Source organism: Helianthus annuus, chromosome 15 (assembly GCF_002127325.2).
Source record: "Helianthus annuus cultivar XRQ/B chromosome 15, HanXRQr2.0-SUNRISE, whole genome shotgun sequence".
Taxonomy (NCBI): domain Eukaryota; kingdom Viridiplantae; phylum Streptophyta; class Magnoliopsida; order Asterales; family Asteraceae; genus Helianthus; species Helianthus annuus.
Genome location: NC_035447.2, coordinates 57,401,560 through 57,416,008, shown reverse-complemented (window position 1 = coordinate 57,416,008; position 14,449 = coordinate 57,401,560). Strand labels below are relative to the sequence as shown.

General features: G+C 34.6%; 2 protein-coding genes across 4 annotated transcripts; one reads left to right on the top strand and one right to left on the bottom strand.

The window, feature by feature from the left end:
- Window positions 1-4,985: 4,985 nt before the first annotated feature.
- On the top strand, window positions 4,986-10,658 carry LOC110911743 ((+)-neomenthol dehydrogenase). Its single transcript, XM_022156373.2, has 5 exons — window positions 4,986-5,077; window positions 5,179-5,422; window positions 5,704-5,772; window positions 9,285-9,473; window positions 10,098-10,658. The coding sequence occupies exons 1-5, from the start codon at window positions 5,064-5,066 to the stop codon at window positions 10,497-10,499; spliced, it is 918 nt and encodes a 305-aa protein (XP_022012065.1). The 5' UTR covers window positions 4,986-5,063; the 3' UTR covers window positions 10,500-10,658.
- LOC110911744 lies at window positions 10,337-13,109 on the bottom strand. 3 transcript variants are annotated; one of them, XM_022156375.2, is made up of 3 exons: window positions 12,952-13,109; window positions 11,470-11,862; window positions 10,337-10,726 (listed from the first exon to the last, which is right to left on the bottom strand). In XM_022156375.2, exons 2-3 carry the CDS (start codon window positions 11,824-11,826, stop codon window positions 10,697-10,699), a joined length of 387 nt encoding a protein of 128 aa, XP_022012067.1. In that variant the 5' UTR covers window positions 11,827-11,862; window positions 12,952-13,109; the 3' UTR covers window positions 10,337-10,696. The 3 variants fall into 3 exon arrangements, with proteins under 3 accessions (XP_022012067.1, XP_022012066.1, XP_035840496.1); XM_022156374.2 differs by having other exon boundaries at window positions 11,470-11,869; window positions 12,952-13,091; XM_035984603.1 differs by having other exon boundaries at window positions 11,470-11,873; window positions 12,952-13,085.
- Window positions 13,110-14,449: the final 1,340 nt, after the last annotated feature.

Here is a 14,449-nt window from a genome sequence, read left to right as displayed (position 1 = left end):
ATCTTGCATTGTGGTGTATGGCCCAAATTACTTTCCTCCATAACCCGTCCTTTTCCGTTTTAAATCTCTACCACCATTTCGCTAGCATTGATAGGTTCGAATCTTTAAGCGAGCCAAATCCAAGGCCGCCATACTCGACTGGGGTAATAGTATGATCCCATGCTACCCAATTCATTTTCGCCTTTTCTTCCGATCCGCCCCAGAAAAATACCCTTCTAATCTTTTCAAGTGAGTCCAATACTTGCACCGGGGCCTTAAAAAGTGAAAAGTAATAAGTGGGAAGGGAGTTTAATACCGACTTTAGGAGGGTAATTCTTCGGCCATATGACAGTTGCTTAGCTTTCCAAATGGAGAGTCGATTTCTAAACGTATCTAATACCGGTTTCCAATTATGTACGAGATTCATATTAGCTCTGACGAGTAGTCCTAAGTGCTTAAACGGAAATGCACCTTTTTTGCATTTGATGGCCTCCGCCATGTTGTCGATTTCCTGATCGCTTACACCCAACCCAAAGATACTACACTTAGAGAGATTTACCTTCAAGCCCGATACTAGATAAAAACATCGAAGAATTCTGCGGAGGTTTACCACATTTGCGAGAGACCAATCACCAACGAACACTACATCATCGGCATAAATGAAGTGAGATAGATAAGGACCCTCGTTCGTGCACCGAATACCATTGAATAAGTGTGCATGCACCGCCTTCTTCATAATGCCAGTTAGAGCTTCCATAACAATTACAAATAAGAATGGAGAGAGTGGATCCCTTTGGCGAATGCCTCGAGAGCATTCAAACTCCGCCGTTGGGGATCCATTAACTACCTCACCCAAGCTAAATGCTAAAAATTAAACCATAAAGCTAAATCCCACAACTAAATGCTAAAATAATCTTTTTTATTAAAAATCGCTAATTTCGTCACTTTTCGTAAGGACGAAAATTAGCGACTTTTAATAAAAAAAAATTGTGTGTTTTTTTATTTTTTTAAGTTATTTTTTGTTGTGTTTATATTGGTTCTCACAGTTCTCGTAATAAAAGGTAATCCTATATATATTTAACATGATTCTATTAAACAACTTTATAATTTAATAATTTATACTCCCCATAAGTCATCAAACTTTGCTAGTTTAATGGTTAGTTTAAATATGAAATTTATTATTTGATTAATAAAAGTTGAAGTGTTGAACTATCGAGTCGAGTAAACAAGTAGAGTCTGAGTTTGATCGTGAATCGAGTCGATGAAACAAGTAGAGTCCGAGTTTGGATCGTGAATAATTTTTTAATTTCAAACTCAATTCGTTTTTTAATTATTTCTTGTTTTATTTATATACGTATTATTAAGCAAGCTTTAATTTAGGTTATGACAAGCTCATTTAAACTAGAAAAAATTACACCATTGGTTCTTGTGGTTTCTATCAAATTTCAATGTCGGGTATTAATAATTTTTTGTTATAAAATCAGGTATTAATGTTTTAATTGTTACAATGTTAAGTACTAAGGCCAAATCTTGTCACAGTGTTGAGTATTAAGGGCAAACATTGTTAACTTTTTTTGTTAAGTCTTACTAAAATGACTAAAATGCTCTTTAATATCTAGAGAGTCTATTTTTTAATTAATTATGTTTAACTAAAATAATTTAAAGTTTATTTATATTTATTAACTTTGAGTTTATATATAACTAGTAGTTGTCCAGCCCGCGTTGCGAGGCGACGGCCGAATAATTCTCAATCAATTAAAAAAACACTACGATAATTTTGCTAGGAAAACAACTAAAACGATGATAAGATCGTAATTTTTTGCTCAGGGCAAAACTGTAATTTTTTAGGACTAATGAGCGAGTGTTAGGCAGCTCATTGACACCGGAAAAAATTAAACGGAGTCAACCAATTAAAAAAAACTTTTGTAGTTTTGCTAAAAAATAGTAAAACGATCGGAAAAACGTAATTTTGAACTGAGGGCGAAATCATATTTTTCATTCAGGGATAAAATCGTAAATTAAATTGACCAATGAGGGAGGCGTAGGCAGTTGCTGGCATGACTGTAATTTTCACTGGGGCAAAATTGTAATTTAACCAGGAAAACAAACAAAAACGATGGAGAAAATGTAAATTTAAGTTCAGGGCAAAATCGTAACTTGGCTGTGAGAAAAAAACCTAATGGCAAAACTGTAAATTTAAACGAGGCAAAATCGTAATTTTGAACCGATGGCAAATTTGGAATTTTTAGCTGGGAGCAAAAGCGTAAATTTATTTTTATGTTGGTGTAAAAACATAATTTTGAACTGATGGCAAAATCGTAATTTTAAGGGGAAAAAACTAATGGCAAAACTGTAAATTTAAACGGGGCAAAATGGTAAATTTGAACCGTGGGCAAAATTGATATTTTTAGCTGGGAGCAAAAGCGTAAATTTATTTTTAAGTGGGGGGTAAAATCATAATTTTGAACTATGGCAAAAGCGTAAATTTAAAGCGGGATAAAATCGTAAATTTATCGGGCCAATAGAAGAGTGCCAGGCAGCTGCCTGACACTATTCTCTTTGCCGCCCATGTGAGCCAATAGATGGCTACCACCGCCCATTTCCACCCAATTGTTGAAAACCACTATTCCCACACATTTAGTTTGTATACGTTGAATAATAATATGCTAGTAAAATAAACTTTTTAACTTAATCTAAATAATATTATATATAAACACAAAGTTAATAAACAATAAACTTCAAATCCATATAATTTTATAAAAAATATAAATAAAACAAAAAATATAAATAAAACTTTAAATTATTTTAGTCAAATATAAATAACTAAAAAATAGGCTCTCTAGTTATTAAAGGGCATTTTAGTCATTTTAGTAAGACGTAACTAAGGAAGTTAACAATGTTTGGCCTTAATACTCAACATTGTGACATATTAGAAAGTTAATACCTGATTTTGCAACACAAAAACTATTAGTATCCTACATTGAAATTTGGCAGAAACCAATTGGACCAACGATGTAATTTTTTCTTTAAAATATAAACTCATTTAAACTGGGTGCAATTCAAACATTTAACAAAAATCAATCTCAACTAACTCATAGGGGTTGACCTTTAAATCGACACCTTCAATACGGGTCGTATAGGCCTCTACGGGTCGTATTGCTTTTTCAGTTTCCAATAAAGACTGATATGTCATATTTTGTCTATTTGACTGGACCTATACGGATCGTATAGGCTTATACGGGTCGTATAAACCCCCTGAATTCTAAAAAAAACAAGTGGTTAATTGATAAAGGGTCGTATTATTGGCACACCTGAACCCTTAAATCGACACTTTCAATACGGGTCATATTGCTTTTTCAATTTCCAATAAAGACTGTTGTGTCAGATTTTGTCTATTTGACTGAAACTATACGGATCGTATAGACCCCCTGATTTAATAATTAACCCCTTGTTTTTTTTTTTTAAGAATTCAGGGGTCTACATGATAAAGTTTTAAAATTGTTTATTATTTAAAAAATAAAAGAATTATTTTATTAACTTTGTTAAAACTATGATTAAATGTATATAAAAATTTGTAAAAAAAATCATGTACAATGTAGGTCTATACGGGTCGTATTGGTTGAGTTTTTTTTTTTTTAATTTTTTTATACATTTGTTTATGGTTTAAACAAAATTTTCTAAAAAAGTATTTATTTTTTTAAATAAAAATTTCCTTAATTTTTTTTAAGAATACCATGTACAATGTAGTATAGTATAGGTGAGGTATGTCACGTATGAGTATATATAGATGTAGTAAATGTCTCGTATATGTACCGTATAGGTTAATTTGTAATTTAAAGGTATTTTGTTTGTATAATATATTTAAAGTGTTTTTTGTTTGTTTAATGGATACAACATGTAAAGTAACCGGCAATATACGCCAAAATACGACACCGTATAGACAAAATACGCAATACCGAGCATCACCGACACGGCCTGTACGAACAATATATGCGATAATACCGAACATATTGACAATATACATCATCATACGACATTTAACGACAAAATACGTCAAGTAATGATACCGTATGACGCGTATACATACAACACGACACGTTAGAGTACAAGTGGATTCCTAACAAAATTACATGTAATCATAGAATACGATACCACACGGAACCTAACGTCACCGATACGGCACGCATAGAGCATATACTTCATAAAACGACACATAATGACAAAATACGTCAAAATACGGCCGAGACACACACCGAATAGGCAAAACCTAAAATTATGAAATTTTGATTTTACCTCTATACATATTGTATATGTCAAAATTGGCTCGTATTGTAGGCTAATACGGGTCGTATAGACCCCTTGATTAATCAATTAACCCCTTGTTTGTTTTTGAGAAGTCAGGGGGTCTACATGATAAAGTTTTAAATGTGTTTTTTGTTTAAAATAAACAAATTCTTTTATTAAACTTTATTAAAACAATGATTAAATGTATACTAAAATTTAAAAAAAAAAACAAAGCAATATGACGTGTATAGGCCTATACGACCCGTATAAGTCTAGTCAAATAGACAAAATCTGACACACAGCCTTTATTGGAAATTGAAAAAGCAATACGATCAGTATAGGTCTATACGATCCGTATAAAAAACACAAAGTATACAGATAGATTGGCTGGTGTACCAATAGAGTTTCCCACTAATAACATTTTTTCTACTCTACGCTTCAGCTTTTGTCAGATATTTATTATTTACTCCTTTCTAGAGAATCTCTTTGTTTCCCAAATTATTAAAATTGGGATATTTAATTAGGGCCCATTCTATACACACCCCCCTCCTTCCTGATTACACCTCCCTTGTGAGAGGAAAACTGTCGGTCTCACGCAGGCCCCACCTGTAAGTATATGAGAGGAGGGGGGTGAAAAAAGTAAATAGGGAGGGGTGTAGAAAGTAGCACCCTTAATTAGCCTTTTCAAACAATTTTCTCTTAGTAAAAAAAGGAAAAAAAACCTCTTACTAAAAACCAAAATATGTTATGATAGGCTATAAAAGAGGTGGTTTCCAACTTTTCTTCTTTTGTATGTGATCATGGAGGACAAAAGGTACATGATGACCATCAAAATTTCATATTGTTTCATAAATGTTTGTACTCAAAATCTTTAAAATCTTCACACAGATCTCATGTTTGTTTTTTAAATTTCAGATGTGCTCTTGTAACGGGAGGAAACCGTGGAATCGGAGTTAAAATATGTCGTCAACTTGCATCAAATGGAGTCGATGTCATATTAACATCTAGAAACGAGAGTCGCGGGGTAGAAGCTACGGAGAAACTCAACATTTCCGGCCTTCGCAATGTGATTTTTCATCAACTAGATATCAATGATCCATCGAGTATTGCACTTTCGGTCAAATTCGTTGAAACGCGCTTTGGGAAACTTGATATCTTGGTAATCAAATTTCATGTGCCGTATAAAAATATTAAAACACCTTGACTCGATATCTTGGTAATCAGTGACGGATCTAGCTCAAAAAATTCAGGGGTATCCCAATTTTATTTTTTATTTTTTGATTAAGGGTATCATTTGTATAAAACCGAAAAAATAAAAAAAAATTTACACTACGTAGACGGAGTTGAGAGAACACTACATCTGCCTTTATTGGTAATCAGAATAAGTTTTAATGTATTATTTGCATTTTAATTTAATCAAACAGTGGAATTTATTTGCAGATTAATAATGCAGGGGAACTTGGAGTTATTTTTATAGACGATAAAGAATTTAAAGCTAGAGGAGGATTTGTAAGTATCTATTCTTATTAAAGCATTCACATCCCTTCCATCTTTTTATGCTTTTATCGTTACATTTTCTCTGTTCTTCACTCATAACCATTTCCAAAATATATTAAAAAATTATAAAGGGTGAACAGTGTCCCCCTAAATTTATAGATGAACAGTAACATTTTCTCTCTTCTCTACTCACAAGTCACAACCACTTCCAATCACTTACAATCAGTTTTCATAATATAATAAAAAGCTCTCTCACATAATTTAGGGGACAGATTGTGAATGCTCTTATATAATAAATAATTTATATCTAGAGGACGGTTCATAAATATATATTTTCTTCGCATTAATAATGATGTCATTTCAAACGATTTCAATTATATACTTCATGGCATCAGTATCTCACTACTATCGGAATATTGGATTTTAATAATCTCAACTATTTGTTATTGGCCGCTAACAGTCTCAACTTCAAAAATAACAACCAACAGTCCCAACTATTAACATATTGGCTTCTAATGGACCCTGACTAACGAAACCCTAACGTTGTTAGTCTCCGGTTGCCGAAAAAACGTTTTTGGCCAGAAAAAGGTTCCTAAAGGTCCATCTAATGTTACAGAAAAGTTGGGACGAAAATGTTGAATTTTCTGGCCAAAAAGTTGAGTTTTGCGGGCAAAACGAAGTTTTCTGGCGAAAAAGGAGTTTTCCGATGACCTCAATAATTGGGGCTTTTACTAGAAAAAGGTTCCTCATGGTCCGTAAAAAGGTTACAAAGAGGTTTGGGACGAAAATGTTGAGTTCCGGCCAAAAACGTTTTTCCGGCGATCGGAGACTAACGACATTAGGGTTCTGTTAGTCAGTGTTCATTGGAGACCAATATATTAATAGTTGGAATTGCCAGTACTTATTTTTTAAGTTGAGACTGTTGACGACCAAGATAAATAATTAAAATATTAAATTCCGATATTAGTTGTTTATTTAAATCATACTAAATTCAAAGCAATTCGAACTTGAAGTACAATATCAAATACAGTTTTGGAACTTTGAAACCGGGTTACCATTCTAACAACAATAGAATTCTTTGAATCCAAATTTGTGATTTTTAACTATATATATTTCATTTACTAACTGATGAAGAGTTGGTTTGTTATTTTTATGTTAATATTCCTTTTCAACTTTTATATTAAATATAACTGGAATTAAGTACCCCGCGTTGCAGCAGGGACCTAAAACTATGCTAAACAATATCAATGTCACATTGCTGCTAGCGACAAGTAACGCAAAAGTTGCGACGTATTAATGCGAAGAAATAAGACAGAAACATATAACATATAAAAAAGAACTATGTTGATCCATGACCCACACGTTGCAACAAACTTGTTAAATGGAAAAAATAGATGTAAAACGTTGAACTACATACGCATGTTGCATCGTGTTAATTCGCAAAATTTTGTATGAAACGTAAAACGAAAATTTACGAAAGATGAAAAGTGTAGGGAAACAAAGTTAAAATAAAAATAAAAAAGTTGTGATGTAAATTACAAAAGAGAAAAAAAAAGTTGGTTTAAAGTAAAAAATATCGAATTTGTGAGGTTAAAATTACAAAAAAAAATGGAAAAGTTTGGGTTAGAAGTGAAATTCAAGGTTTTATTGTATTTTATTTTTTTGAAAACCACCCAAAACATGTGGTCACCCTCATGCATACAAAAGTTACTAATATATACGTTTTTCTAACACATTTAACTTTTACTAATATGATTTTTCTTTGATAACTTGTGTTTGTTAGTTTATGTTTTTAAATTGAATACACAATTGTGTTTAAGTTTTCTTTTTCTCGACTTTCCGATGAAATTTTCGTTGAAAACGAAGTTGTTTACGAAAAATATATTTTTATGATATCATAAGCTGTGTCGAGTGTCGATACCGTATCGATACCTTTTGTAACGTAACCAATACCGACCGAAAATCGATACTTACATTACCGAAACCAATGTTCGTTTTTATAATTTTTGATCGATGTTCTGACTTTATTTTTTCTGGTTGCACGACTTTCTTTTTTGGATTAGATCACACAACTTCTGTGTAACGAAACAATTATGAATATTTTTTTATCATAAGCTATGACCGTGGGGTATGGTGGGGCTTGAGTTGGGGCATGAGTTGACACCTGGAATTGGAGCCCCCCCCCCCCCCCCAGCCTAGTGACGTGTCCGTGGGGTATGGCGGGGCGTGGGTTGGGTGCACCGTTTGGCAGATTATTAAAAAAAATTACAAAAAATTTATAAAATGCACACAACATTTATAAAAAAAACCTAAAATTTCATTAGATTTTTAAAAATTACATAATCCTAAAAATTACATAATACCTAAAAATTACAAAATAAAAAACCTAGAGCGTTAGGTAAATTTCAAAAAGGGCGATATTGTCGAACGCCTTTCGCTCCTTGCCTAGAAATTCAATATTCGCCACCGCCACCCGATCCTCGTGGCTTAAATCGCCGCTCGGAACGGCTTCGTAGCTCGCGCCATTTATGTTGGCACGCGTTGAGGTTGTGGCGGTCGTGTCGAACGTTATGTTTGTAGGTTGCGAATGCTTCCGGCCAATATCGTGTTTGGCCGGGTTGCCGAGCCTTCATAGCGTCAACGACGCTTGTGACTAGAGCCAATTCTTCCTCGTGGGTCCAAGATGCCATCTTCTTCGGGTTGGGGTAGCGATGGATAGTGACGGGTTTGGAAGTGGGGTAGCCGGTGGATAGTGACGGGTTTGGAATGGGGTAGCCGGTGGAGTTGGGGGTTACATTTATAGGGGATGTTGGGGTTGGGGTGACCGCTTGGCTTGGCCAAACGGTTTGAATTTTATTCAAACTTTCAAATGGCCCGATATGACATGGCGGGGTCAGCGAATAGGAGGCCGCCAGCTAGGATGTCAAGACCGTCCCACGCCCGGTTTGAAACCCAAGCCCCAAGGGCCACGCCCCAACCCAAGCCCACCCGGGGTGGTGGCTTGGGCGTTTTCCCCCAACCCAAGCCCCATACCCCATAGTCTACAGTAGCGGTATCGTAAATGAACCTAAACTATACCAGTTGTGTGTATCGTACCACTAACGAACAAAACCAAAACCAATTGAACTTCTGTACCTGTATCGATATTATCGAAACCGGTATCAACATTCATTTTTATACATATTTTGTTTCTGTTCGTATAATATTTTACAAATTTTCGCATGTTACGATGAGGTTATTTTTATTAACTTTTCGATAAAACCTTTTAATCAAAATTGTTGCAACACATGAGCACTCAATTAATTTCATTTATCATTAACTTAAATTTATAAAATCTGAAAACCGATTTATTTTACACCCTACCAGGGACATTTGATAATATATTAATTTTTATTTATAATTAAAAAAATTACATTATTAAAACTATATATAGACACCTAGTGATTTATTTATTTCAATAACTTTTATGAAAATAGAATAGTAACAGAAAAACAAGTTACTGATTTCGATAACTATTGTGCTAGGTACAACTGGTTGACGAGAATGCACATCTTCTTACCAACATCGTCAAAGAGCCTTACCAACTGGGAGAAAAATGTCTGAAAACAAATTACTACGCGACTAAAACAGTTACGGAATCATTTATTCCTCTTCTCCAACTCTCGAAATCTGCTCGAATCGTTAATGTCACCTCTGTTTTCGGAGACCTATACGTAAGTAATTTATTTAAGTGCGCATGGAGAGTTAAAATCTGATGGAATGGGAATTCGAGCAGAAATTGAAATTGGATTTGTAATGTAGGTGTGTTTGTTTTGCAAAATGGAATGAAAATTGGATGAAATTGGAATGTAGATTTCCTTCCCTTTTTCAATTCATTTTCTTGTTGAAACCAACAAAATAAGGAGTGAAATCAACAATCCAATCCAAAGATTCTTTTTTCATTATGTGAAACGAACACTACATAAGGGTCACAAATTCCAACAAATTGTCATATCTAATTCATTTGTTTAACCATCTTAATAAAAAAATGTGAGTCGTGTTGGATTGATTTGTCTTTAATCCGTTTATTCATATACGTCAGCCGTTTAACCAAAGTATTGAAACCCTACAACCCGCTTACCATAGTTACAACTTGTCAAAACACGTTTGACTCATTTAGATCAATGGGTTAAACAACAGGTTTTGTCCGGTTTTCACGATTTAAGCGTGATCGGGTCAAGGTTTATGCCTTTTAACACGTATAAGCATATGGGTCACATCCAGTTGCAAAAACTCAACCCGCCAACCCAACCCAACACAACTGACACCTCCAATAACTACATTTTATTGTTCTTCAGTGGTTTCACAATGAAAAGCTTAAACAAGAGTTGCATGATATCGACAACTTAACTGAAGGGCGGATTGATGAGATTATCCAAATGTTCTTGATGGATTTCAAGGCTGCTAATTTGCAAAAGAATGGATGGCCACTAACAACTTCTGCTTACAAAGTTTCAAAAGCTATGCTTAATGCTTACACAAGGCTAATGGCAAGAAAGTACGAAAATATCATGGTGAACTGTGTGCACCCTGGGTATGTTATAACCGAAATGACATCGCAAACCGGATTTATTACAGAGGAAGAGGGTGCTAAAGGCCCCGTAATGGCTGCTTTGTTGCCGGATAATGGACCTTCTGGCGCATACTTTGATAGAACACAAATGGCTCCGTTTTTATCAACTGATGCGCCGTTCAAATAAAAACATTCTGTTATTATGGTACCAATATGTAACAAAATAGAAATAATGAATCATCCATCCTATGCCAGGTTTAAAAGGCTAACATCAACTTAAGTATTGTAATATAAGCTGAAGACGAAGGGCATTTATGTCAATTCCAATGCGAAACCTTTTTTTGAATTTAAGTAGCTTGCAGAATCTGATGAACATAAGGGAACTTATTGCTTCTTTTCTTCTGCTTTCCTTGGCTGAGAAAATGAACATAAAAATTTTGGTAAACATATATGCCAAGTTAAATAAAACAAACCAGAAAATCTGTATTTACATATAAATGGGTCGATTTACGTTATGTCTAATCTTTAATAGGGCAAAAGATGCAGACAGTGAATTTTGAATGCGTATAGTCTCATTCGTTTTATTCAAAAACCTAAACTACTGTTGTGATATACCAGTTATTGTAACCATGTGTAACACATCAGTTAAAAACATAGTTGTTAATGGCAAATAGCAACAAATAACGATAAGGTACCTATATGCTACATAGCGAATAGCGATAAATAGCGGGCGGCTATTTTATATATAAATAGTGATACACTAGAATTTTTCTTTTAAATTTTATATGTATATTATATCACAATACCCTGGTATATATGCTATTTTACATGTATATTTAACAAAAACCTAAAATCCAGCTATTTTATAGCTATATTTAATTGCTATTTATGTTAAAAAAAAATAAATAAATAAAGTGTCGCTATTCTCGCTATCCATTGCTAAAACCCTAATAGCGACACTAGACCTATACGCTACGTAGTGTGCTACAGCGATCGCTACGATCACTATTGACAACTATGGTTAAAACTAGACCAAAAAATGTTTGCGGGTAAACCTGACCTATACCAGAAAATTACCTCCAAACATGATTTTTTAATTAATATGGTGCTATAAAAATAAAAATAAAAACAATGGATAAATTGGTTTTTTTCCTAACCTTGGTACCGGGGAATGATTGCCGAAGTTCTTCCTCTGGAATAATAACAGGCCACTTCTCTCCGGCTTCACGAAACATTTGTTCGGTCTCCAGTTGTTGACCCTTTTCTAGAATCATCTTCCGGATGGTTTGTGCAGGTGTTGAGGTGGCATCGAAAACCTCCTCCACCCCGTTCACAAATGTCACTGAGATCTGGGGTGGAAAGCTATCGGTGCGGCGTTTGACCAGTAGTTGGCACGATGGGTTTGACTCTTTAGCGGTTCGAGCATTGCATTGTGCCAAAAATTCCATACAAGCAGCTGTTCGTGGGTCTAGAGCGTTAAATTCGATCTTCACTTTCGACAAAAACTTCAACATGATTTTGTTTTTCTTTCAGGTGTTGATGACTGAAATCTGAAAACTGTTTTAATATTAGAGTCAACTTCTGAAATCCGAATGCAGAAATACAGAATCACTAAGACTGTTCGAGAAATACCTGAATATGTGGTTGTCCATCTTAACTAATCGTTTTAAACACAACTGTATAAACTAAACAGCAAAAGCCTTTCAGATAGCCATGCAAACGAGCAGAGCCGAGCCAAGCTTGACTAGGCTCGAGCCTTGCTCGTTTAACTTACGAAAGCTGAATGACGAATCTTAGGGTGAAGGGGGTGCACCCCTAATTAGGTGAGTGAAAGTTTTTTTTAACCCAATCATACGTTGCCATGTCATTTCCCCTCTATAACTCCCCTCTTGTCCAAAAACGTACGGGGTGCACCCCTCTTAGGGGAGTTGTTTTTTTATTAAAAAAAAAAAAAAAAGAAAACAAAAAACTGATTGGTTGATACAAGCATGGGGGCTGGGGCCCACCATCTCTCTCTCTCTTGTTCGGTGACTGAACACCCAAAACTCATGCTTCACCCTCACCGATTTGGGCTCCCGCATGGTTGGCGGTGCCACCCCGATCGGCAAATGATGTCCCCGCAGGCTTCACCGATTTACGCCCCGCTTACCCTTAAGTAGTTTTTCAAGCCCGGCTTATTTTACTTATGAAAGCTTGATCTCGATTAGTCGACTCTTAAGTAGTTTTTTGAGCTCGAGCTTGGCTCGACTCTGCTCATTTATTATTTATTAATATACACATTTATTATTTATATTTATATTTATATTACGTATAACTCTTGTATATAACACACTTATATTATATTATTTAGCATAAATTCATAATTTTATATGATAAAAATAATAATATTATATACGAAATAAAAATTGTATAAATAAGAAGCTCATTTAGCTTATTTTAGGGCTAAAGCTCGTTTAAGCCGGTTGGTTACGAACGGCTCGGCTCGGCTCGTGTACACCACAACTATCCATTGCTGGAAAATTTGTCATTCGAATTACACACACACATATAGAATCATTTAATTTCTAAAAAAAATAGATTATTAAGATAGCATATAATATAGGCAGAGAGTTCGATTATCATCTATTATTGTTTCATACCTGATTATAGCAAAGTCAAGAGAGGCTGTAGTGGCGCAGTTCGCTGCCGGTAGCAGCCTGTGGCGGTAACAGGTGGCAGTGTCTCCGGCAGCTGCAGATCAGCGATTTGGCATTTGGGGGCGTATAGCTTAGGTAGGGCAAGGGAGACATGGAAGTCATTTGGGCTTTTTAGTTGGACATTTAATGGGCTTAATGAAATATCCAGTTCCAGACTAAACGAATTAACCGAATGAAACCGAACCGGATCAAAAACGGATGGGTAGGTTTTGTGATTTTCCGAAAACCGATAATAGTGGTCGGTTATAGTTAACAAGGTTTACAATTACATACCACCAAAACCGAACCGTTTGTATGTATTATTTTAGTATTATAGAATATATATGTATTTTTTTAATGCTATGTAAGTATGTAATATATACAAACTAGGAGTGAGACCCGCCGGCGGGAACTCTTTAAGTATAACTAAATCGATCTAGGACCTGCACGTTATGTTAAACCTGTCAAATGGGGAAAAAAGACGATGTAAAAACGTTCACCTACACACACACGTTGCATCATGTTAACTTGCAAAATTTAGAACGAAACGTAAAAACGTTAAACCAAAGACGCACGTTGCGATGTGTTAAGTCACAAAATTTAGAACCAAGCATATAGCAAAAAATTTGCATAAAATGAAAATTATAAAGGACCAAAGTTGAAAGTAAAAAAAGTTACGAGAATAGATTGCAAAAGATAAAAAGTTTTGGGTTAAAAGTAAACAAACATATAGTTTTAGGTTAAAAGTAATTTATGAAATACTTTTTGGTAAAAAGTAAAAAAAAAAAACAATTTTTTTTAAACCCCCAAAGCCAACGTTACGACAACCATATACATAACCATTTTTATTTGAAAACCCCCCAAAGCACACCCCGCGTTGCGGCGGGGCGTAAAACGGTGTCAAAAACCGTCATCGACCACCAACACTGACTCGACCTAGGATATGCGTGTTGCGACGAACCTGACAAACATGGAAAAATAGATGTAAAAACGTTGAACCACAATGCACGTTGCGTCGTATTAACTCGAAAAATTTAGAACTATACGCAAAATGAAAATTTGCGAAAGATGAAAAGTATAAGTAACAAAAGTTATGAAGTTAAATTGCAAATAATGAAAAGTTTTGGGTTAAAGATAAAAAAACAAATTATGTAGGGTTAAAATGAAAATGGGAAAAACCTTTTGGGTTGAAACTAAAAATTCAAGTTTTTTTTTTTTTTTTTTGAAAAATGCCCTAAGCACAAGTTACAACTCTTGATGCCTATATTTGTTGCTTCTTTATAGTAATAAAATTTGTAATAACAATATATTTCATGGTCAAAAAAATTCAAGCCCAATCTTTCTGGCCCAAATAACGCACAATAATATTGTTTTGAACAATTTGTTGGTAGGCCCAAGTTCACGATTAACCAATCCATGACCGACTCGCTATACCTTTTTAAAACGCTTAATCGAAACTACC

What these genes read in the sequence shown, in the direction of transcription:
- LOC110911743 (XM_022156373.2), top strand. An exon ending in TTGGGAAACTTGATATCTTG is followed by an intron (nt 5,423 to 5,703) that starts GTAATCAAATTT and finishes ATTTATTTGCAG; the next exon opens with ATTAATAATGCAGGGGAACT. An exon ending in CTGTTTTCGGAGACCTATAC is followed by an intron (nt 9,474 to 10,097) that starts GTAAGTAATTTA and finishes ATTGTTCTTCAG; the next exon opens with TGGTTTCACAATGAAAAGCT.
- LOC110911744 (XM_022156375.2), bottom strand. Translation starts at nt 11,826, where the DNA reads ATGTTGAAGTTTTTGTCGAAAGTGAAGATCGAATTTAACGCTCTAGAC. An exon ending in AATCATTCCCCGGTACCAAG is followed by an intron (nt 10,727 to 11,469) that starts GTTAGGAAAAAA and finishes TCATTTTCTCAG; the next exon opens with CCAAGGAAAGCAGAAGAAAA.